Source organism: Rhincodon typus, chromosome 5 (assembly GCF_021869965.1).
Source record: "Rhincodon typus isolate 14 chromosome 5, sRhiTyp1.1, whole genome shotgun sequence".
Lineage (NCBI taxonomy): Eukaryota > Metazoa > Chordata > Chondrichthyes > Orectolobiformes > Rhincodontidae > Rhincodon > Rhincodon typus.
In genome coordinates this window covers 99,775,343-99,800,342 of record NC_063336.1, presented here as the reverse complement: position 1 = coordinate 99,800,342, position 25,000 = coordinate 99,775,343, and the positions used below count along the sequence as shown (strand labels likewise).

General features: G+C 38.9%; 1 protein-coding gene across 2 annotated transcripts; it reads right to left on the bottom strand.

The window, feature by feature from the left end:
- Positions 1-2,314: 2,314 nt before the first annotated feature.
- On the bottom strand, positions 2,315-24,748 carry trappc12 (trafficking protein particle complex subunit 12). Of its 2 annotated transcripts, none has more exons than XM_048597503.1 (5): positions 24,562-24,748; positions 20,101-20,199; positions 11,309-11,412; positions 8,708-8,795; positions 2,315-2,506 (listed from the first exon to the last, which is right to left on the bottom strand). In XM_048597503.1, exons 1-5 carry the CDS (start codon positions 24,652-24,654, stop codon positions 2,501-2,503), a joined length of 390 nt encoding a protein of 129 aa, XP_048453460.1. In that variant the 5' UTR covers positions 24,655-24,748; the 3' UTR covers positions 2,315-2,500. The 2 variants fall into 2 exon arrangements, with proteins under 2 accessions (XP_048453460.1, XP_020375663.2); XM_020520074.2 differs by lacking the exon at positions 2,315-2,506 and adding an exon at positions 6,673-7,236 and having other exon boundaries at positions 24,562-24,734.
- Between the last annotated feature and the right edge of the window lie 252 nt (positions 24,749-25,000).

Genomic DNA, 25,000 nt, shown 5'->3' with positions numbered 1-25,000 from the left:
TGAAGTGTAATTTAAAAAATATATTTATTGCAATGTGGGTTGAACTAACAAAGCTGAGCTCATTGCCTATTCCTAGTTTCTCTGAAGATGATGTTTGGCCTTCTTAATTTTCTGCAGCCCATGTGCTGATTATGAGGTAGTGATATTTCTAGGATCTTTGACTAACAGTAAAGGAATGACAATCAACAATCAATTTGGGATGACTTATGTTTTGAAGGGGAAAGTATAAGATTAACTAGTTAGCCAGTGAGTTTTTGTGGTACAGTGGTAGCATTCCTACCTCTGGGTCAGAGACTGCAGGTTCAAGTCCAACTTCAGCACTTGATGGTCATGGATGACGTGTTCATAAAGTGGCCAAACAGGTTGATTATCAGGCTGTAAATCCTTCAGATACTCTTCGTGGCAGATGCTAAGTGTGGGAGCATTTCCGAGTCAGTCATAGAATCATACAGTACAGAAGAGGTCCTTTGGCCCATCTAGTCTGTACTGCCAAAAATGTACTGCTTACCTACACTAGTCCCACTTTACCACACGAGAACCAAAGCCTTATTTAGATAGATAATCATTCTTTCATAACCATTGCTGTGAGGAGGACCTCTGAAAGGCCAGGAGATTTCCTGGGGCACTTTCTCAAAACTTCAATGCTTGATCAAAATCTATTTCAGAAATTCTCTGAGAAATTATTTTATAAAAGCAGTATGTTATGTCAGAAAGTCACCAGGAGGTGGTGAGTGCTTGATCATGAACAACTTGCTGCATGCTTCACTCAAAAGAAATGGGAACTCAGGAAGCCAATCATAGCGTCGTGAGCTCAGTGTGTTGGGAACACGAGAAAGAAAAAGTGATGTCCTTCTTCACCGTAGGTACAGGTCATTTCTCTTCCTCTGGATTTCAGGGCCACTTCATAGACAGCATGCACCCCCCACCACCCCACCCCCCCCCCCCCCCCCCCTCAGAACTTGAACCATCCTACAGCCTAATACTATCAGCCAGCTTACTCCACACCTTCAATGTAACTGGGTGAGACAACTCCATGTATACTGTAGTAACATATGTTTAGCACCAGGAGGATTCAAACTATGGCCATCAGCAATCGATCCAAAACTGTGCTATATTGTTCCAGCATCACCTCCCTGCATTCAAATTCCGTGCCTCGGCTAATAAATGCCACCATCCCATTTGCCTTCTTAGCCACTTTATCAACCTGTCCCATTAGCTTCTGATCCTCAGTGCTTCCCAGGGTCTTACCACTCATCATGTATTCCCTTGCCTTGATTGTCTTGCCCAAGTGCATCAGCTCACATTTATCTGGACTGAATTTCATCTGTCACCGATCAACCCATCTGAACAGCCTATCTGTGTGCTCCTCATGTTCCTGATCACATTTGTGCATTTTGGCCATAGAGGCTAATTTGGTATATTATCAGTTCAATGTTACTCATGTTTTATTCATATGTTCAGAGAGCATACTTGAGCATTGCCACATCAGTGCAAATACTGTGCTGGAGCCAAAGCCTGCACCCTGGTGGCAGTTCAAAGTATTTCTTCATATTTTGACACTGATAAAGAAACCATGTAATTTTTCTTCTTTCAAATTCATGAAACATAAATATAATTTGTATTAAATCTAATTGCAGAAAAAAATAGTTCTTTGCACGTCAGTTTTATTCTTCTCTGCCCTGGAGGGTTACTTCATTTAGAGATTAAAGTGTATATTAATGCATTTTCATTAAATGTCTGTTAACATTTGTCATTTTGTATTGTTCATGGAGTTATCAGCAGAAGAATGTGAAACTAAAATCTACAAGTGTCACTGCATTTATGACAGATTTGTTACAGTGCTGGAGGCCTTTTGGCCTATCATGTCTGTGCCAGCTCTCCTACTAAGCCTCTCATCCAGTATCATTTTCCTGCCTTTTCCCTCATCCCTGCCTTTTCAACCCTTCATAGAATCATAGAATCTGTACTATGTAGAAGCAGGCCATTGAGCCCATCGAGTCCACATTGATCCTCTGCAGAGCACACCACCCAGACCCTGTACTTCCCATGGCCAATCCCATGACTTAGCCTGCACACTATGGGCGATTTCGCATGGCCAAGCCACCTAACCTGCACACCTTTGGACTGTGGGAGGAAACCCACACAGACACGGGAGCAATGTGCAAACTCCACACAGACAGTCGCCAAAGGTGGAATCTAACCTAGGCCTCTGATGCTGCAAGGCAGCAGTGCTAACCACTGAGCCACCGTGCTGCACTTTTCTTCCTTTACAAATAATCCTCTAATTCCTTTTGAACGCATCAAGCGATCCTACCTTCACCACACTCTCAGGCAGTGCATTCCAGACCAATCCCACGTGTGGTTTGAAATATTTTCTTCACATTTTTCATTCTTTTATGAATAGTTTGAGGTCTGCGCCCTCTCGTTCTCAAGCTTTTCACAAGTCAGGACATTTCCTTCAAATTTGCTCTATCCAGAACTCTTTCAATCTAGAGACTTTTCAAGGCTGAAATAGACAGATTTTTAATTAGTAAGGGAATCAAGAGTTAAGAGGAAAAAGACAGGAAAGTGGAGGATTATCAGATCAGCCATAATCCCATTGAGGTGGAGCAGGCTCGATGGGGTTAATGGTGTACTTCTGCTCCTACATGTTATGGTCTTTTTTCCAAGGAGAACAGTCTTAGCTTCTCCAATCTACCCGCATAATTGAAATTCCTCAACATTGGTACTCTTCTCGCAAACTTCTACACTCTCACAATGCCTTCATATCCTTCCTACAGTGCGGCAACCAGACCTGGATGCAAACACCAGCTGAGGCCAATGTAGTGTCTTATATAAATTCAGTACAATCTTCTGCTCTTGTACTTTATGTTACTATCAATAAAGTCTAGGAAACTGTTCGCTTTGTTAACTTGTCTCTTAATTAATATGGCAGGAGAAATTATGTACATATACAGCCAAGTCCCTCTGCTCCTGGCACCATCCGTGTCTAAGGGACACAGAAAAATTATTGCCAATATCTCTGCAATTTCTATTCTCACTTTCCTCAATACCCTTGGAGATATCTCACTTGATCCAAGTGCCTTGTTATCTCTGAGAATGAACAGCCTATCCAATACTACCTCTTCACCAATGTTAACTCCTTTGAGCAACTCAATTTCTTCCTCTTTTACCATGACTTGGGTTGTATCTTCCTTCTTAGTAGAAAAAGTTGCCAATTCATGAATACTTCAGCTACGCCCTCTGCCTTCATTTGTAAATCTGTTTTTGTTCCAGAATCAATCCCGCTTTCTTTCTACTATCACCCTTCTACTATTTATATGTCTATGGGAGACATTAGAATTCTCCTTCATGCACCGGTCATTAGCAATTTTCTTCTTCACAATTTCTATCTTTTTTGCAGTTAGGGAACTTAGGTCTTGTTTGCTCTGTCTTTCCCTTTCAAAGGAATACATCTTGGACTACGCCTGAACCATTTCCCCCTTGAAGGTATCAATTGTTCAGTCACCATTTTTCCTGCCAACCTTTGACTCCAAATTGTTTGACTCAGGTTCACACTTCGCTCATTGCAATTGGCTTCTCCAGATAATTCTTCTCACTGTGGATTGTATGATATCCTTTTCTGTAGGAAGCCTTAAACCTAACAATATCGTGATCACGATACTTTAAACATTCTTCCCCACTGACATGATTGGGTTGTGACACCTGGTTTCTAAGAAGCAGTGCTTCATTTCTCATTGGGCAGGAAACATACTGCAGAAAATTCATCTGAACCTACTCTAGGAATTCTTGCCCCTCTCTCTCCTTTACACTAGTACTACCCCAGTCAGATAATTAAAGTCTCCCATTACAATTATTCTATAATCCTTGCATCTATGTAATATCCTTGCAAATTTGTACTTCTCCATACTTCCCACTAGCCAGAGGCAAAAACTACAAGAAATTTAATAGCACCATTTTTATTTGCTACCTCAAGCAAAATTGATTCTCTCCTTCACTCCTCTTAGACATCCTCTGTCTTCAACATTCCAATGCTGCTTTTAGAAGGGTGACACTTCAATTATGCTCCCTTCCTTTATGAACATCTTGCATCCAGGAATATTTAACAGCCAGTCCTGCTTTTTTGTCAGTTGGATCTCTATTATTATCATCATCCACATCGTTATATTTCCACTTGGGAATCTGAACATGGAAGTCACCCATCTTAAAATTTTTTAATCAGCCTATTCAGAATTACAGCACTCCAGGATTTGAACCTGGCTGGGAGATGAAGACACTACCACTGTGTCACAACAGCCCCTACCACCAATCCTATTTATTATGTTTCTTGCACACTCACATGCACAATAACCCAACTTTAAAATTCATTACTTTCATCCTGACCCCATCAATTAATTTATTAATCTCAATTCTAGTGTTATCTATCTCTCCCAGTATTCTGTACACCCAGGTATTTCTCTTTGCCATTATCTCTTCATTCCCTTTGCCATTATCTCTTCATTCCCACACCCAAGTTATTGATTGGTTGACTTATTGTTGTCACATGTAGTGAAATATAGTGGAAAGCATTGTTTTGCATGCTATACAGACAGACGTTCTTGATGTAGTTTTAGCCACTGACTAGTGACAAGTATGAAGAACAAAAAATTTGCAAAGATATTATGTGGATGCAAAGATTATCAATTAAGTGTAATGGGAGATTTTAATTCTCTGACTGGGATAGTAATAATGTAAAGTACAGAGAATGGCAAGAATTCCTAGAATGGGTTCAGGTGAATATTCTGCGGTATGTTTCCAGCCTAATGAGAAGTGAAGCACTGCTACTTGGAAACCAGGTGTCAGAAATTGATAGTCTCAGTAGGGAAGAACATTTGAGGGACAGTTAGTTTAAACACTTTCCAACAGCACTAGCAAAACAGCTTGCACAGTTACAGTTCTATTCAGGTCTAAACCGCACAGCCTCTACTGCTGCCATCTTCCAGAGTCAGGCAAAATGTCTCAAAAATTAAAAGCTCTATCACCTGCACTTTCCATCTTCCCCTTTTTCAATACTCACTTGCAGGAAGCACTGGAAATAATTTCAAAATTATGACTTTTGAGGTCACACTTTCTAATTTTCTTAGTTTCCTTAATTCTGGCTGCACAATCACATCTTTTTTGCTATCCATGTCATTTATTCCAATGTGGATCATGGCTGCTGGCTCCTTAGGGGTGATCTGCAGCTAGCGATATTCTGGGCCCTGGCACCAGGGAGGCAATATATCATCTTGGACTCACATCTTCTGCTACAAAAACATCTGTGTCCCCATCAAGTTATCTACCACCATGGCTCTTCCGGTTGTCATCATACCCATGTAGCCTAGGCACCACAGTGTCATAGACTCAATGTAGGCTCTACTCCTTAGATGAACTTTTGTGCTTATCAACATTTGGAACTGAACAGTGGTTGGACAGCAGCAGATACCTGTACTCTCTTTTCATTTTTGACTGCTTAGTCACCCGTTCCTTTTCTTGTAATTTCCAAAGTTGCAGGGTGGCATCATCCACAAACAGGCTACCCACAAAGTTCAGAGATGCACAGCAATAATGCCAGGTACTACACAAAAACATGGAGCTAAAATCACCATAACTGGCACAGGATGTGGATTCTCAGAGTTGAAGCATCCTCCTCATTCCTTTATTTGTCAGTTAACCTTACCAATTTTAAGCTTTACAACTATTAATAAATTCAGACTAGTATTGTAAACTGGTTACAAAAATTAAATCATCTCTTTCCCCTTGCAACGAATATCCACTTGTATCTACATTGTTCCTGCAGTCCTTATGTCTCATTGTAGTTTCCAGATTGCAAGTCCTTTACTGACCATGTCGTTTCAAAACCCTAGCTTTATTTTAGAGACAATGATTCACTAGCTAGTTTAGCTTCTTGCTCAATAAGTAAAACCAATTCAACCAAGTACTTTTGATTGACATAAATGCCACCATGAGGCAGCTTCCTGTTAACAAGACCATTTAACTTGCTTGGAGGTTATTAGTTCTGTGTCACAACCTGACTATTAATCTATATTTAACTTTGAGAAACACGTATCATAAACTACCAAATAAATCAAATTTGTTTCATTGCTTGATCTGTCTCTCATTCAGGTGTAGTCTCCCGGTTGTGTAGCCCTCAATCCTGATGCACTACCGTTTCTTAGAATTCCAGAAACTCTAGATATTTCACAACAGACTTAATCAAGATACCAAACAAAATTTGTATTTTTTTTTTTGTTCTGGACAATAGATTAACCTTCTTAGAACATATGCTGTGGATTAGAAGTGAACTGCCTCTTATTTATTGAACAGATTGAAACCAAAATTGCTGCATTGGGAACTCTCTTTTAGGAAGGATGAAGCACTATCCACCAAGCAACAAATGGCCTGTAGTCTGATTACTCTTGGTCCTGGTGCAACATTGAAACCTACCTCTTGCAGGGAACTTGTGGCGCAGTGACTATCTCGGGACTAGAGGGCTTGGGTTCAAGTCTCACCTGCTCTAGAAGTATCACAAATATCTAAACCTACGTCAATATCTCAAACACACTGACCTTCTAAAAAAAAAATCCCATTCATCAAACCGGAAGAGGAGTTTGAGGGAAAGATAACACCAATGAATGATAATTATAAACAAGATTTACATTTTTTTGTTTATTTAAAACAACAGCATTATTCTAATTTCTTTATCAACCAATTCAGAACAGCCCTGTCAGAATACACAGTGAAATGACAGTGTAGGAGCAAACAAATATAAAATGGCACAGGCATTTGAAATCTGAAGTGTTTCCTTATCCCTCCCAAAACAGAAGCTGATTGTTGCAAAATATATCATGTGTGGGTCACTTAGTTGCAACATAGACAATAAAGCTGCAGTTAAAGATAATTAAAATACATGTAATTACATATTTACATCTTTAAAGTTACGATAGCTAAATACAAACTGGACAGAAAGCAGTTTCACAGTAACTTCAGACACTGAATATTAAAGCTGTCTCCTTCACGACAGGCCACCGACTCCAGCAAACTCTGCTTTTTCTGTGTACTGCGAGATGATTCAAGCTCATACATAGTGGTCAGGTTAAAAAGAACACTTTCATGCAGGTAGTGTTTGGGATCCTGCTGTACGAGCCCTTCCAGCTGCCTCAGGGAGTCCTTCAGTTTTCCCAAGTACAACAAGCAAACGGCTGCATTATTATTTGCCTAAAGAAAAACATGTGAAAATGACAGGAACATGCCTAATGATTGATTTAATTAATGAGCTCACCCGCAGCTGTGTCCCATTGACCTAGCTGCTTTATCATTTAGTCTAAAAAGTTATTTTGTCAGAACGTTCTCAGATTTTATTTTCATAATTTCAGCACAGAATGAAGCCTTTTAGCCTAATACCTCAGAGAGCTCATCACATTCTTTTGCGCTTCCCACATTCTGTTGGATTTTTTTAAAAAAACATTTAATTCTCTTTAAAATGTTGTAATTTTATGGTTTCAACAGTCACTTACTGAAATGGAAGTAATAGTTGAATAATTGGGGGTCAGAGCAACATTTTAATTGTTTTAAATTAATGCTAGAGGTTCTTATAATCTTATGCTATTGAAAGTATAAATACAGTAGAAATCAGATTCCCAAAGTGGCCAAAATGTGCAATATAGCAAGATGATTTACAGGCTGATGATATTCCTTACCACACACAAGGGAAGTTGGGGGAATTTTGGTGTGAAACGTGCAGAAATGGAAAGAGTTTACGGAGTATAGCGGTTTTGCAGAAGGGACAAAAGGATGTAAAATGGCCTAACATTTCAGGGGATTGGAAGAAGGCAATAGATGAAAAAAAAACAAACTGGGGAAGATTTTCCCCCCCCCCCCCCCCGAGGTGGGGGGTGAGATGAAAGTGGAGTTTATGGCACTTTACCCAAAGAAGAGCAGGCATATTTGGCAATAAACAGAGAAATGAAGTAATTCTTAACTTGAAACCAGATGTGTTGGTTGAGGTTTAGCACTGGGTAAATGCACAGTCGAATACCAAGGAGCTAGATGGTGACAACCTCTTAGGGACAATTTTACCTCAATTGTCAGCCAGTTGGATCAAAATTACAGAATCTCCGACAGGGGTTTTTCACTAAAAAGTATACATTTGGAAATTGAAAGATCATAGATCTACTGTGTGGAAGTAGACCATTCCACCCATTAAGTCCACACCGAATCTCCAAAGGGCATCCCACCCTATCCCTGTAATTCCCATGGCTAACCAACCTAACATTCACATCCCTGGACACCACAAGCAATTTAGCATGGCCAAGCCGCATAACCTGCACATCTCTGGACTATGGGAGGAAACTGGAGCACTGAGAGGAAACTGACGCAGACACAGGGAGAACTCCACACAGACAGTCAGCAAGGCTGGAATCAAACCCGGATCCCCTAGCGCTGTGAGGCAGCAGTGCTAGCCACTAAGCCACCATGCTACCCTTGGAATTGAGATATGAACACATAAGCTAGCTCAAAAACACATGTCATGGAAGATATAACATTTCCTGCTATACAAACATTATGGATTTGCCGGTGGGAACATGTAAAAATAATCCCAAGTCTATGGGAAAACCGACAACTGAAAGCGACTGAACAAGGTCACTATATCTATGAAAATATTAAACGACACTCCATAGACTCTTACCACTGGATTGCTCGGGTCTAATTTGGTAACTTCAGTGAAGAACTTATGGGCTTCAGCAAAGTTATTTTGACCAAGATGGAGGAATGCCCTAAAAAAAATTAACATCTTTAGTGCTTTTGTTATTCGTGCTAAATAACTTACAGTCAAAATATAACAAAATCAGAACAAATAAAACCAGATAAAATGAAATGCTCTAACAAGTTATGCTTAGCATTTTTGCCAGGTGCATGGAAGGGTGGGGCTGGGAGGAGCTGGATCTATCTTATAGTTTCCATTTTTGTTATATGAAGAAAATCATAGTTGCATACTTTTTGCAATTCCCAAACACTTTTCTTTTGAGTGCATGGGCGAGGAATGCAATATAGTTTTGCAGATTTTAGTGCAAAAGTGCATTAAAAATTAAGCACTCTTTGGGACTTGAATCATGCCAATATTCAGCCCATATTCATATGATTATCACTAGCCATGCCCTGTTGTACATAGCTGTCACCATGTTTTAAATTTGACTATTAAAATAGAAAATACACAAGGTTGTGGAGGATGATTCCAACTGAGCATGCAAAAATGTGGTTTAGGAGGAGCTGACTCCTCTGGGATGGGTAGGTAGCCAGAAGTTGTTTACTTCAGCATTTGGCCATCAAACCAATTAATCCCTTTTGCAGGTTTCCTTCCCCCTCCTTCAAAACTCCTAAAAAAGAGAAACTTGTATCACACATACAAAACCATGTTGGAGGCGGCTTCTAAAACCCCTCAAAACATTCTAGTCTGTGGGAGCAGAATTCTGTAATTATGTACCAAAAATCTGCATTACTTCGTAGGCAGTCTTTTCCTACGGAGACAGCCAACTGATATGCTGCTACCACATTATTCTGTTTTTAAAAAAAACCTGATTGGAGATGTGTCAACACCGTCTGGACCCTGCCAGCTCCAGCCTAATGAGATTGAATTCTGTCAGGAGCCTGCAGTTAGAGACTTAACTTTTACCTCTCTGTAGTGAGTCACATGCAATATATACCAATAAACGGTCTTGTCTTCCCTTTGTAATGCATTTCAGTGAATTATTGAATAAAATCTCAAACATTGCAGTTCTAATTAACATGTGCTTAAACTTTGAATATCTTCAAACTAGAATGTACATACAAGTGTTGGTTGCAAGTGAGGGTTTTAAAAAAAATGATGGAACAACAAAAAGTCACTAAAATTGAAATGTTTAACAAGAAATACATTAACATTAAAATATAACTACAGAAAACAAAATGGACTGCATCTACTCAGGACTGCAATCAAATATATAAAAGTTTATCGAACGAACGATCGATCAAATTTGAAGAGGCCAGAAGATAATAACTGAAAAGCATAAATACACAAGCATTAGTTATGATCAACTCCATCAAGGTTATGATATAGCCTGTTGTCAAACTACTAAGTCCTACTAAGGACAATGGGATGTGTCTTGTAAAATGTGACCTGCCCTCTCTGAACCACTAGGCTGCTGTATAATCTCTTTCCTATGGTTACCTATAGACAGGTTACCAATGACCAGCAAATTAATGCCTCTAATTCTGCAGTAGTAAAAGCAGCAAGGCTGTTAACACTCATCATTATTAAACAGTTGAATGGCAACTTCAGGCATCTGCATGAGTAGTTAGAAGTGGAAATCAAGAAGTTGTTTCTCTGCTTTTCCCTGCTACTTCACAGCCTTTGCTATTATACCTCAGAGATTCAGACTCAAAATTCAATCAAATAAAGGGTGTGAAATTGCAGCATTCACCTACTAGTCACGCACTAAAAAGGCTAGAATTAAAGCTTGTTCATCCACTTCTTTTTTCAGTGTATGGGAGTCCCTAAAATATCAAAGATCCGACTTACAACTGCTCGTATTTATGAGCACAATCCTATACAGAGATGACATTTTCAAGATTCAACATACAAGCATTTCTTGTACTTACAAATGGCTACTTTACAAGGGTGCACAAATCAACCCGTGAGTGGACTCAAAAACGGAACCTGTTTGCAACCTGGGACTGCCTGTACAATGAATAATTTCTCCTCAAACAGTCTATGTGGTGCTGAAAATTAACTTTTATTTAGATTCTTCCAGATTTAAAACAAAATAAAAAAATCACATTTTGTCTCATTTTTCCCAAACCCGACGTTTTCTGTGCATAATTTTACATTGTATCGAATATTCCTACACTCACGTGCTGGATTAGATTATAATGTTGAAAGATTCATCAATCCACTTGGTTGAACAGACTCAAATTGCCTCATTATTTACCTGATCTCCGATTCCTGTATCATACTTCTGATTACCATGGCTTACAACACAAATAGCCCATGAAAGCTCTGGGCTAGATGCAGTAATAATGAATAATGACAGCCACTCATTCGCCACTGACTGCAAAATCCAGACCAATACATCTTCCACTGGAGGTAGATTTTGACCCTGTGAACTGCGCCATCAGCATCTCTTGTTGAAGTATTGTAAGTTGTTTCGCATATTCTAAATACTTAATACAGGGGTGTGGAATATGAAAGGATAGCACCCAGTAGGGTGAAATTGAATCTACATATTTGAAGGCACACCTTGTTGGGACTTACCTGTTCATTTGAATGATTACATTCTGTTGCAATTCATTTCCTAACTTTGGAGATATTTGCTCAACTTCTTGAAAATATTGCTCAGCTGTTTTGATGTCACCAATCTAAATACAAAGAAGTACAACACTGAAGTATACAATGTAGTTTACAACACACACAAACACAGGTTAAACAGTTTTGACTGTTTAGTGTCTCACAACCCAGTACAAACGGCTGTCCATCTCTACATTGCCACCCTAGTCTACATATGTAAACAGCTTCCTGTCTGAAATTGGGCATGTACAACACTACTTGAAGATTGCACTTGGTGGGCCTTAATATTCCTCTGACTGTCCATTGATCAGATAACAAAGGAAAAATAGCCCCTGCTGCCTCTGATCATCCTGCTCCTTAAGTTCAATGGCACTGAATTATCTAGAGACAACCAAAATATGTGCCACAATATAATGACTTAAATGATATTCAAGAATCCCTGCTGGCTGCGTTAAATAGGCAGTGGGCTGTTTGTTCAAACAAGAGGCCTAATGATAAATTAAGGACCCTTGCTTTGGAAACTAGTCAGAAATTGAGATGTTTTCTCTGCAGCTTAAAAAGGAGCTCTTAATGGAGAGTGCCCTCCCAACTTAGGAATGGCGGCTGAGAGCATAGAACTAGCCTGCACAAACAACTTCCAGTGTCACCTGAATCTTGATAACATTAGGAAATGCAATGTTTCAGCTAACAGATCTTGTGCTTTGACTGGGTGTTTAGAAATTGACAGTGATTAACAGGGCTTGAAATATTCACTTTTCCCTTCATGTACTGCACTATCCAAAACACAAAACTGATAGGTTAATTACTACCTTGTCCATTGTTAGATGACTACAGACAAATAATATCCTATTCAGACTGTTCTTTAACAAAATTACTGTTTTAATGCAATATTCCCTGCTTGCAGCAACTGACCAAAGCAGCCGTAGAAATACTGTGATGTTATGTAACGATTTTGCATATGCATGGATTATTCTTCACTTTGCAGTGGGGTTGGCCGTAAACACAGCCGTCCCTTAAACAGACTGCTGGAAGCTATCAATGCAAAAGGTAATTTTTAAACCTTCCATTCCACGGAGCCACTAGGGGCTTGAGTGCTTAGGTTAACTTCATAGCACCACTGCCTGCTCCTGCCATTTAACGTCCACCTGCCCAGCACTCCCCCGACGCTGACCATTCACCCTCTCCATATAACAGGCCCAAACCAGTCTATCAGAAATCACTGATATAACAAGGTGTAGAGCTGGATGAACACAACAGGCCAAGCAGCAGAGGAGCAGGAAGGCTGATGTTTCGGGCCTAGACCCTTCTTCAGACCCTTCCTGCTTGGCCTGCTGTGTTCATCCAGCTCTACACCTTGTTATCTCAGATTCTCCAGCATCTGCAATTCCTACTATCTCTATCAGAAATCACTGCTGTCTCAAGAGGCTCAAAAGGCACTTGCAACTCACCAGAATGTTACTGCTGAGACTACAGGCCCAATTGACCAAGTCTTGGGTTTCTGATGCAAATACCTAAACTAATGCTACTGCCCTCACTCTCGCTTTGTCATCGACATCTTTACGCATTTTGTTACACTGCATCACACATGCAATATACCTAATGCATTATGACAGGAAAGTGGTTTGTTAGCTTTTACCCGAGAAAAGTTGAGGTTTGATTTTATTTTGAACTCATGAATTCAATTGCTGTAATTCCACAACTATTCAGCAGTCTAAGAAGGTCAATGTGAAAACTGAAGTGTTGGAAATTTAAAATGAATACTCAATTAAGTAGTGAAGCGTAGTAATGACAAATAATTTTCCATGACTTTTGTGAGGCTCAGTAGAAGAATGTGAAAACAGTAAGAAATTCTGAGTTGATGTTCTTTCATAGACTCATTATTGAACCGTCATTTTGTACTTCATGGTTTTATCAGTTGCTTTAACGACAATGCATCACAAATAAAAATAATTCCAAGAACACCAAACCCTTTTGTAATTAGTAGACATTAATGTAAAAGGATAATGAAAAATTATAACTTCTCTTTCGGCCACATGCTCTAAAGAAACCAACAACAGTTGTTGGCAACAAATTAAGAATCAAGAAATAAAAAACAGCTGGGAAAAGGAGGAGGAAAACACTGGAACTTGTTCCAAATATGTACTATGGTGCAACAGAAGTACGCTTGTGACCTCAGTCTCTTCATTGTCCATACCAGCCATTCTTATGGCAGCTCTGTGTATGACTGCCTGTTTAGCACAGAATTATTGGCAGTTTGGTGCTGTGGAACTGAACTCAACTTCCTAAACCATCTCTGCTTAGAAACTTTACTGCTGTCAGGGAGATAATTTTCATCAGGGGTACATTCAAAGCCAGACCTCAGAGGAGAATCAAGAGCATTCCAACTCACTACGCCGTTAAAAAAAAAACACACCGGCATAATTGTGTTTTTGCCAGTGTTTGCTTCACTGACGCATTGTAGAAACGTTTTGGGCCTTTATAAAATTTTGTTTTGATGCAATAAATCTGCAGCCTAGCTTTGTGTAGGAGTAATAACACTAAATTATTTAGTTACAGCTTGCTGCATGGAGATCAATAACTCTCATATTCACAGCTGCACCCAGAATACAGTGCGCCTATAAACATGAAGCATGTTGGTGAGAGAGTGCTTCTAGACATAACGGTCACTTATCAACCCTAGATGCTGAAAATGTAGGACAGGTACATGTTCATAGCTCTAAGCAATATCCTACATATTTTTCTTTTTTCTACAGTATAAGCTTATTTTTGATTTCCTTTTATTTAAAAGCTACAGGTTATTTTTAACCCAGTGTGCCTATATTTTTAATATGCATCAAGTATACGCTTGGTTGCTTTAATTTAGATAACAGGTGCTCCACAGCAACATGGTTCAAGAAGATTAAAAAAAAAAGGGTTTATGAAAGTTCCAAACATAGTGTAAAAAAACTTGGTTTAAAAATAAAGGATTGTATTTTCTTGCACAGTCTACCACTCTGCCTTTATTTTGTACCACAGAAGAGCTCTGCATTTTTGACAGGAGATTCTGATTAAGGCTACATCAGAAATGCAGAGCTGTACATCCATTCTGACAGATCCCTCGAGGTGGGAAAGAGTCATGGGAAGGCAAACCATGTCCCTTTTTTCACAGTATTCAGCGGTCATATTCTGAAATTAAAAAAAACAGTATCGCACAGACAGCTGTTGTCAAAGCAGAAATACAGCAAGTGAGAGTAGGCTGCCAGGACGCAAGGGGATCAGGTAGCTGATGGAGTGTGCACAGTAGCTCAGGGCGTGTTGGTGGAAAATCTAGGGTACGGCATGGCTCGGAGATCCATTGGATCTGGTGGCAGTGCAGGTAGTTGTGGGCCCAGCAAGGGAAGATCAGGTCCTAATTATGGAGTCTGCTGCTCGGAGTTGGGGATTGAGGATGAGGGGAATACCAGGCCCTTTGGCAGGGCATGTTAGGCCCAGGAGGAAAGAATTAGGAACTGGCTCTTAAGGGTGTATGGGATCAGTTGAATGAGTTAAACTAGGCATTTAATAGTCAGAAGTTCAGAGACTGATATGCAACACATCATGTGAAGCACCTGGTCTCTTCTGTATTGGATCTCGATTGATCAATAAAAGCAGCAGAAAAATCCAATAGCCAAGTTCTCTTTCATGCTCACAAGACTGGCAGAGGGATTCTTCATTCTAATCTTGTGAATCAGCAACCCATGGAAGAGAAAGGATACGGCATGCAAAAGCTGCTTGTCATAGATGGATGGGATATCTTATGCCATCATCTTGGGAGCAACAGAATTCTGGCAGTCTCCTTGTTATAATGTCTCTTGGATGTTGAAGGAAGCTGTAAGAGCAGCCCATGTTTGAAAGACACAGAATGGCTGACAAGCATGAAAATAAATGTTAGAGCAGGCTGTCCCATTTTAAGTGAAGGCCTTTGATCAGGGCTACTCGAGACAGTTTTGCTAAGAGGAGGCCTAAGCAGATGAGCGATTGATTCTTGCCTCATTAATGAAAGTTTGACTGTCCCAGTAAATTAATAACACCAGGTGTCAGTCTTAACCCACGAACCAGCCAGATTAACTCCCTAAGCGGCTGCAAAAACAACAGCTAAGGATATTTTGTAACTTTTTTTAAAGTTACCAATAACATTAAGAAATAGGTTCTAGTTAAAGATTCTTTAGATAATCACTGGGGGAAGTTTCAACATAGGGATAGGTACACGTATATCTAAATGTATAATGGGACCATTAGGGGAAAAACATCTAAACATAGATGTGAAAGTTAATTAGATGCCTGGTAAGCCCTGAACGAGATAGAGCAGTCACAACTTATTAATTACAAAGTGCTAACAGAAGTAGTTGCATAACAGAAATTAATATTACAAATGTTATAGCAGTTAGTTAACACTAACATTTTTGTGTTTTTACATATATAATTGGGACTGTGAGAAATATGAAAGGAATGACTGAATTTGGTAAGGCAGCACATGGAATACAATGAATAATATAATTCAAGCAGCCCTGAGAGATAAGCAATCTAGTACAGGTCAGAAGGAGTATAGCTAATAACTTTTGGAATGTGAATTGATTGGATGCATAGAAAGATTCCAAGGCATAGAGATTTCAATGTCTGGTAAATACCATAAGATCATGGGAACCTGGGGCTTTCCATTGGAATGCTCATCGTTTATTAGATGTCTCACGGGATCGGGTGTATGGACTTAGGGGGAAGGACAGTGACTATGCTGTATTCGATCATCGTAATGAAAAATGTATAAAAATGCTGTATGTCAGCATAAAAATTAGACTGTGTCAATGATCTCTCTTCTGATCCGAGCCAAAAATTGATGGAAAAATTGCTTTCTCAGATCAAGGCCAGATTCGGAGAAGATCTTTTGGCCCTCTCCCTGCATCAACTAGTTTTTGCTTGAATAAACGTCTTCCACTTCCACTTGCCTGAATCCTGCCTGCCTCCTGAATCTTTGTCCCCAGTGGGAGGGTACACTCCTACAGAAACTATTCAGCCCATCATGTCTGTGCTAGCCAACAAAGATCTGACTACACTTGTTCTATTTTCCAATTTTTGGCTCATAACCCTGGAGGCACTAATTAATCACATTTGATTTAAAAAATTAATTCCTGTAAGTGAGGGTTCCATTGTCTGATGCTTCTAATGGGATTGAAAATCAAAATGCCATTGTGCACTAATTATGTGTAATAGTATCAACACGAGGGTTGAAATATCATAGTTCACAAAATGTCTGCAAACTGAATATGTATTGAGCAGGCCAATCTAGACTGAGAGAAATCTGCAAGTAATAACTAAAGTCTGTGCTGGGTTCCTAATGGAATTAAGGTTAGTTTTAGCATGCTCAAGTTAACCAGGCCTAAAAGGTTTTAGTGTTAATCTGTTAACAATTGAATTGGCACAGAGCAAAGCTGATTTGTGACTGACAGCCCCAGAACTGTAAGAGCAGAAATAAAATCAATAATTGGCTATAGGCTTTTTTGACCATTTGGCGACTAGGGATTTACAATTATAAACTTATATTGGTCTGCCTGCACAATGTCAATTGGTCAAAACCACCAGACAGTCTCGAAGCTCGACTCCACAGTACAGGCTTAGCACACAAGATTTAAATAATGTTGACCAAACAGCCAATACTGCTTTCTTATGCATCATAAAGAGTAGGTGAGGTTTGCAAATTGCGGACCTTCGTCATCCAAGAATTTCTGGGAGATTTGCACTGCTGCAGTGAAGTATCCATGGCATTGAATTTTTATGGAGTGCATCAAACCCGTTCTACACCATGTTGTAGAATGAATCAGAAAAGCTAAGTGGGATACATACTGCTCAGATACCAACCAACTGCAGGAGAAGCTTGTTTAAAGAAGCCACTAAAGGTACCTAAATATTTGTCTGAGCCAAAACAGCATCAGAAATACTGCAGACAGCCCTGGGACTCAGGAAAAGCTCTATTTTCAATCCAACCAACGGGAAATGAAAGAAAACGTACTCCACTGCAGTTTGTGTAATTTGAAATGGAGTAAACTGTAGCCTAATGCAGATTGTGTCAATTGAGGAATTTCTGGGCCATGGTACTGAATGTTGCTCAGATTAGCCATTTACTTGTTACATATTGAATAAATTGCCTGAAGGTTTACAGTCTAAGCTTCAACCTAACAACGTACTGGCTAGTCAATCTGTCAAAGATTGGAAAGATTCAATGATACATGACAATAGGTTTATAAACAGGCCCACTGGCAATTTATGTAGACACTGGTTGAGGAGGCACGAGATCCATTTAGGAAGCGGCAGGTAAAAAAAAATTAAACAACAACTACTTTGAATTGGTTTGATTTTATTTTGAATTTATTTCTTTTGAGTATTCTGCTGTGTGACATCTCTTGCCTCCCTTCTCCTGACAAATTCCAGTGGGTAATTATCATCCGATAGAAAAAATTCTCATCTCTGAAGTAAATGAGACCCACTTCGTTACACAGCCTCTCTTACAAGGGGGTACATCCTCTCAGCATCCGCTCATCAAGTCCACTCTCTTAGGTATTTCAAGATCAGATTTCTTTTTCTAAACACTAATGGACAAAGGCCCAACCGTTTCTCATAATCCCATCATCGTAGGAATTAGTTATCTTAAGTGAACTTTTGCTGAACTGCTTCCAATGGCATTATATCCTTTTTTAAATAGGAGAGCAGTACTCTAGACATGGTCTCATCAACACCTTATACCTCTGTAACAAAACATCCTTACCTTTATTTTCTATTCCCCTTGTGACAAACAGTAACAATCCTTATGCCTTCTTCATCATCGGCTGTACCTGGATACTAATCCTTTAGGATTCATGTACCAGAGCAAAAAGATCCGATGTATCAAGATTGAGTTACAACTTAAATATACTGCTTTTCTAATCTCCGTCAATGGGGATTACTTCACATTTTCCCCAGATTATACTCCTGCCGGTAATATTTTACCCCGTCTCTTATCTGATCCAAACTTTTTTGCAAACTCCATGTTCCCTCACCAACATATTTTACCCATCTTTGTCTGATCTGCAAATTTACCAAACATACATTCTCTCTCTCTCTTCATCCACGTCATGTATATAGATTTCTACCAGTGACCTATACTTTCTTGCTAGGCCTGGTCACGGCTGTAACCAGACGCTGGAAATACGCTTTAGGTGAACATTATTCCAGAGTTGGCACTGGTTGAGATAAGGAGAGAGATAGATATCAGTATGGGGTGAGTGAAAGGGAGAAACGAATAAAAATAACCCAACACAGTGAGAGAGAAGGGATAACACATTACCAGTGAGATCAGCATCAGACTACAAGGCAAAAGAAAACAGAAATAGGAGAAGAAAAATTGCCAAAGAAATTAAGTAGGATCTGCTACAAAACAAAAAAAAAAGGGACAGGGAGTGGACTAACATTAAGAGTTGGATATAATACTGTTTAGCCTACATTTTCAAAATAAAATGGGTGGGCAACAATAAACCTGGAGGGATTAAAAAGTCACAAATCAAGGGAAATCAACACAGTTGGGCTGTTCTGATGAAAGGCCATTTCTATCTGAAACGTTAATTTGGCAGCCTGACCTGCTGAGTATTACCAGCATTTTGTTGCTTCTCTTTCAGTTGGAATAGATGGAGAGAAATTGAAATGGGATAAAAATACGTAGGAAAGTTTGGGAATTAGATTATTGTAGAGATATGTACAGACTCCAAGATCAAATGCACATGACACTAACGTGAGAGAAAGAGATGTACAATATCAAAACAAGTTTGCTATCTTCAATTTAAGCTCTAGCATGCTGTGGTCTCTTTTCACCTTTCCAGTTCATCTACATTTTTCCCTTGATCTTCATTCTCTACTTAAGCGACTTTTGTTTAAAATTGTACCTCTTTAGCCATCTTTCACTATAGTCTTCCTTTTAAGCTTTCCTACAGAGAACCGATAAGAAATCTATCTTAAACTCGACTTTCTACATTATTGAATATTGCTCGGTCACCTTGCTCAAATCATTTAGTCTACTGGCCCCAATTTGACATCCAAAAATACCTCTCATTGCATCTTTACCTCACACCCTAATTGCATTACTGTTGTGTAACAGTACTATGGAGTAAACCATTTCTGCCCGATATTCACCTCACTTTCACTTTTCTCTGTTCTGCCCCAAAGCAGAGATCAAAACAAATTTGTAGGCTAACAAGTACAGAGATGGAGTCATAAAATTTACATGCTTCTGTATTAATTTATTGATTTGCTGCTGTCTGCTTGTGCATGAATTTATTCAGTGGTGGCAAGTAATCTATTAGATTATTAATTCACTCACGCCTGCCTTTGCAGCAATGTCCAGCAGTATTTCTTACACCGTCAGTGAACTGTCATATATTTGACATGTATTTTTTGAGCACATTTGATTTTTTGCCTTCTAGAATTTTATAATTCAAACAAAACAATTGCAATTAAACTTCTCTACTATGTTATGTTTTAATCTTCATGCTGTTTCATAGCTATCGTCGTTTCTCAACTATTTTAGAGCTGACTGTCATTACATTGTTTGGAACATTAGTATAAAACATTTTCAGAAGATATAGCTCGATTTCCCTATACTAGCCACAGAATATTGATTAGTTTATTACAAAATTCCCTAAGTTACTGCTTCAGTAAACAAGGTTAAAGGATGAAACATAGGACAATCTCCCGATTGTGACTTCTTCCATTGATCATACCTGCAAAAGTAGCCTTCCTATGCCACTGAGAAGCTGAGGCTCTTGTTCTGGTTGGTATTGGATGACTGAGTGGTACATATCAATTGCAAGTACATAATCCTGATAAAGAGGGAAAAAGAAAGTAAACAACTTGCTCAGTTTAACATCATAAATCCAATTACCAACTTTAATAGCTGCAATGCCTTTTACAAAAAGAGAAAAGGAACCCATTTTAATTTTCTGAAAGAATGGTATGAATTGGCCTTGTGTGCACAATATTTATGACACAAAGGGCCATTTGTGCATGGCATATGAGTGCGACCACAGAATTATGTCCAAAAGCAGTGAGCACCTTTAGAAATATGGGGAGGAAAGGGAAGACAATGAGAAATATGATAAGCAGAAACACAACTGAGAAACACCATATTTGAAGCAGAAATCAATGCAGTACAAGGCAAAGGTACTTGTAGAAAATATCTGGAAGTAAATACCTAGTTTAAAATTAACGGGAAAATTGAATAGTGGCTTCCATTTAAAGCTTGATAAAGTGAACGACTCAGAGTGTGGCACAGGTCAGTTTTGTCTACCCAAGAGGGCAAAGAAGGTCTTGATGCAATGTTTGATCACTAGAAAAAGACGTGAGAAGCCAGAAGTTCTATGTACACAGGATGTCAGACATGGAATAATTGAATCGAATGTTTAGATACATACATTATAACATCCTTTAATAAGGGCATTGTTTGAAGTGTATGGAAATCAAAGATATGAAGAGAACACAGGAATGAGAGATTGAGATCAGAGTGTACAGTTTCAGATGAAACTTAGTAGGAGAACAGAGGCTCAAATTTTTTCCTTCTGTGCTGCAAATTCCATTGTCCTTTGTTTCGTTTACTAGGGTTCTCTTCGGACCCAACATCACATTTAACTTATTCATTCCACTTAAAAGATTTCATCCCCACATATTTCCTTGTAGTTGAACAACACTTTATTTTCGTTTTATTTCCAATTTAATTGCTTAATCCAGCTATTTTGGAGATTACACGCCCAAATTAAAATTTGCAAACATAACAGATTTCTATTTTTGCCTCAAAAAGGAGCTTGCTCAGCAGAATATCACAATTAATTTCTTATTCCTCTGAAACTTACATTCCTGAAATTATATGCTCTGTTGTGGTGAACACAGACAGCTTATGGTGAGATAATCTTAAATTTAATCACATTATAATTCATAGTGCCCAGGCAATCTGTATTATGGATATTTTGTGCACTGTATGGCTATGAAGTGACATGTCCCGTCACCTTTCAGGTACCTCCATGAAGCATTCCTTGAAGCCATTCCCTATTCTACCTGACCACATAATTATCTAGTTGAATAAACTGCTTACAGTCAATACATAAATTACAGACAAACAACATTAACTTATACTTACTTTGCATTTTCTCATTCCATAACATCCCAAAGCTCTTCACAGCCAATGAAATATTTCTGAAGCTTAATCATTGTTGTAATTGTAAAGTCCACACCTGGACCACAGACTATTTCCTAATTAGAGAGTGACAAGTAATGGTAGTTTCACCGGAGAGTCACCACACCTCAAGCTAGGGGAGATGTTGAGAAAGAGAGTCCTTCATGGTAATTTTAGCCAGTATTGGAATTGAACCATGCAACTGGTGTCACTCTGTATTGCAATAATTACAACCATCTTCCTCTATGTTAGGCATGACTTGAGCCAGCAGAGATTTCTCTGATTCTCAGAATCAAAGACCACGGAAACTGGCCCTTTGGCCCTCCATGTCTACACCAACCAAAATACACCAAAACTACACAAATCCCATTTATCTGCACTTGGCCCATATCCTATTATGCCCTGTCGTTTTAATTACTCATCCAGCTACTTAAAATGTTGCAAGAGTACTGTCTCACCACCCTCTCAGACAGCACATTCCATAAATCTACACCCCTTGGATGGTAAGATTTTTCAGATCTCCTCTAAACCATTTGCTCCTCACCTCTGGTCTTAGACATGTCTGCCATGGGAAAGAGATCTACTTGTTTATGCATCTCAATTTTGTATATGTCCATTGGATTCCCCCTTAGCCTCCTCTATTCCAAGGGAAACAAACCCAGCCTTCCTCATTTTTCATCCCAACTCAGTGACTGCAGTTTTCTCAGAACTCTATTCATTCTGCTTGTCCTTTAGGGATTTGGCAAATCTCAGACTAACCAGCATAAGAACGCTATAATGTGTCTCAAAGGCCTTAAGCAACCAAATTACTGGATGCACTGCTTTGAGAAAAGACCAGTATTAGGTTCGACTGAAAAACTAGCATTTATTTTCTGTCAATAATCACATTAAATGTCCGCATCTGAAAGTTTCAACATCTTAATAGTGTACAATTCCAGAGTCACAAGTTCAGTAACTAAGTAGTCATTCTTTACATTCAAACCTACACTGCAAGTTTCAGTAAGCTATTCAATTGTATGGAACCATTCAGAATTACAAGTGCAGAGACAACTGTGGTAACTTTAACAATGCCCTATCCTGACCAAGATTAGTTAACACCACAAATCTAAGTTAAATGTGACCTTCCTGTTGAATATTATCACATTACTTGTGCAACAATCTGAATCATCAGGATAAATGAATAACAAAGCTTTATATTGTGTTAAAACCTTTCTAGAGACGTCAAAGCCCACTTCAGCTACAAACATTGGTGGCCATTATGACCTTAATCTGTGGACAAAACTACATAAAGAACGTATACACAATTCATAGTATACCCACTAACATGGTTTACCTGCAAAGTTCCAGAAATTAGTCCAACATCATGAGGGTGCTTATTAACTGTTAATAAAGTCAAGACTTATACTGCTGCTTTTTAGCCTCCAAAGTTTTAATGTTAAATTAAATTTTAAAATTAAAATTCAGCCACAAAGTTTTTCTGATGCAGCCAGTCAGCTGCCATTATACTGTTCCGTTGTGCGCGTGTCATGATCTCAAAAGTCTTCCTTTGTGATTACTACATGTTTCTCCCAATTCACTTTACTAAAGTCAGACAACTACAGAAGCTCCCAAAAATATATGGGGTAAAGATTCTCCTATGCCTCAGAAGGCAAATGTATTATTTGCAGGATGAAACGGTCAACAGATCTGGGCTTGATCGCTAAATTTGCTGACTTAGCTGACTTCCAAACAGGTGCTGGAGTTTCATGGGGAAAGAACAGGTGGAAATCATGAGTCATTCTCACAGAACTCCAGTAACTGCTATTCGGAAACGTGTTAAAACAAAGTCCAAATGAATTCATTGAGACAATCAGAGGTAGGAAGAACAGCAAATGCTGGAGCCAGAGACAACACAGTATGGAGCCGGAGGAACATAACAGGCCAGGCAGCATCAGAGGAGCAAGAAAGTTGACGTTTCGGGTCGGGACCCTTCGAGTCCTGACCTCTGAAGAAGGGCCCTGACCTGAAACATCCACTTTCCTGCTCTTCTAATGCTGCCTGGCCTGCTGCATTCCTCCAGCTCTTTACTGAGACAATGCTAGTTGTAATGCTTACATAAACAGCAGAGGGTGATGTTTTACACAATAATAAATTGACCTATATAAACTTGCACTGATTTTATGCTGAATACCACAGCTGGCATCCTGACATGGTACACATTCGTAGCATTTCTAATATGAAAATCTGGAATCTGGCAAAGAGACACTTTAGAATACATGCCCTTTCAACTGAATAATTGGACTGGCTGGGTTCTGAGGTACCATTGCTAAATGTTGCTGTGTAAAGTAGATTGAGTTCGTTTCCCTAAACAAAGCTAGCTTACCTAATTAGTTAGCAATGTTTGCTTATCTGGTTTTACAAAAAAAACGTTTTGTGCTTCTTCTCTAGTCATCTTTAAATTATTAAATAGTATCCCATAGCTATACATATGATATGAATGTTTAAGAATAAAGCAGCTCATTAAATAAGACCAAAAAATAATCCATGGAGTCTAGATATCTTAATTCAATCAAAGCTTTAAAAATGATCTGAACAGCAAGCATTACCATATCCTTCCTATGGTTCCCCCACCTCCAAAATATTTAATTTTTTTTTTCAGTAAATAAGACAATCACAATCAATTATGCATTTGGTCAAGCAAGGTACTCAGGATCATTCATCATTGATCATCTATTGTGGTACTGAGTATTGGTTCTGTGGTTAATGCTTTATTAGAAAAAGTGAATGCATTTTTCCAGAACAGGACATTTTCTGATTTTAAAACAAGTTATGTACATTTCAAAACAAGACATTTACATGTGGAAACAGATACTGACTTCAACCTGCGTGTATGGTTTCAAGCCACTATACATCCCCAGTTCTTCTACCTCCAGCAATTTACGCTGACAGAAATTGATTAAACTGTTGCAATGTCTATAGTGGTGCTCAGATTATAAGGTACATACGGTAATTCTGCAGCTCACAGCCACCCACGTACCTTCATCATCAGCAGGCAGTTTGCCATGGAGTACATCATACGCCCCAGACGTGACCTCCACAACTGCATAGAGGCTGCAAGACACAGGAGCATCTCATGAAGATATGGCACACAAATAATTGTTTTTTTGTTGCTGGCTTCATTGCTTCAACGCACTCTTGTCTCGGCCAATGCATGATATTAATTCACAATTAATTTATCATTATTATATCCAAGGGGGAAAAATCCATGTTTCTCCCCTGCAAAAGAACAATAGATCAACACACAGATTTATAATGGCAATGTGGCCTTCTGTGCAGTCCATGTAAAATTTCCTTTAAAAATCACTTGGTTGCCATAAGACTATCTGCTGAGTCAGAATACAAATGATTGAAATTCTGCCACTCGATTCATTTCATGACAATAATAATACATTTTGTTTTTAAATTCTATTGATAAT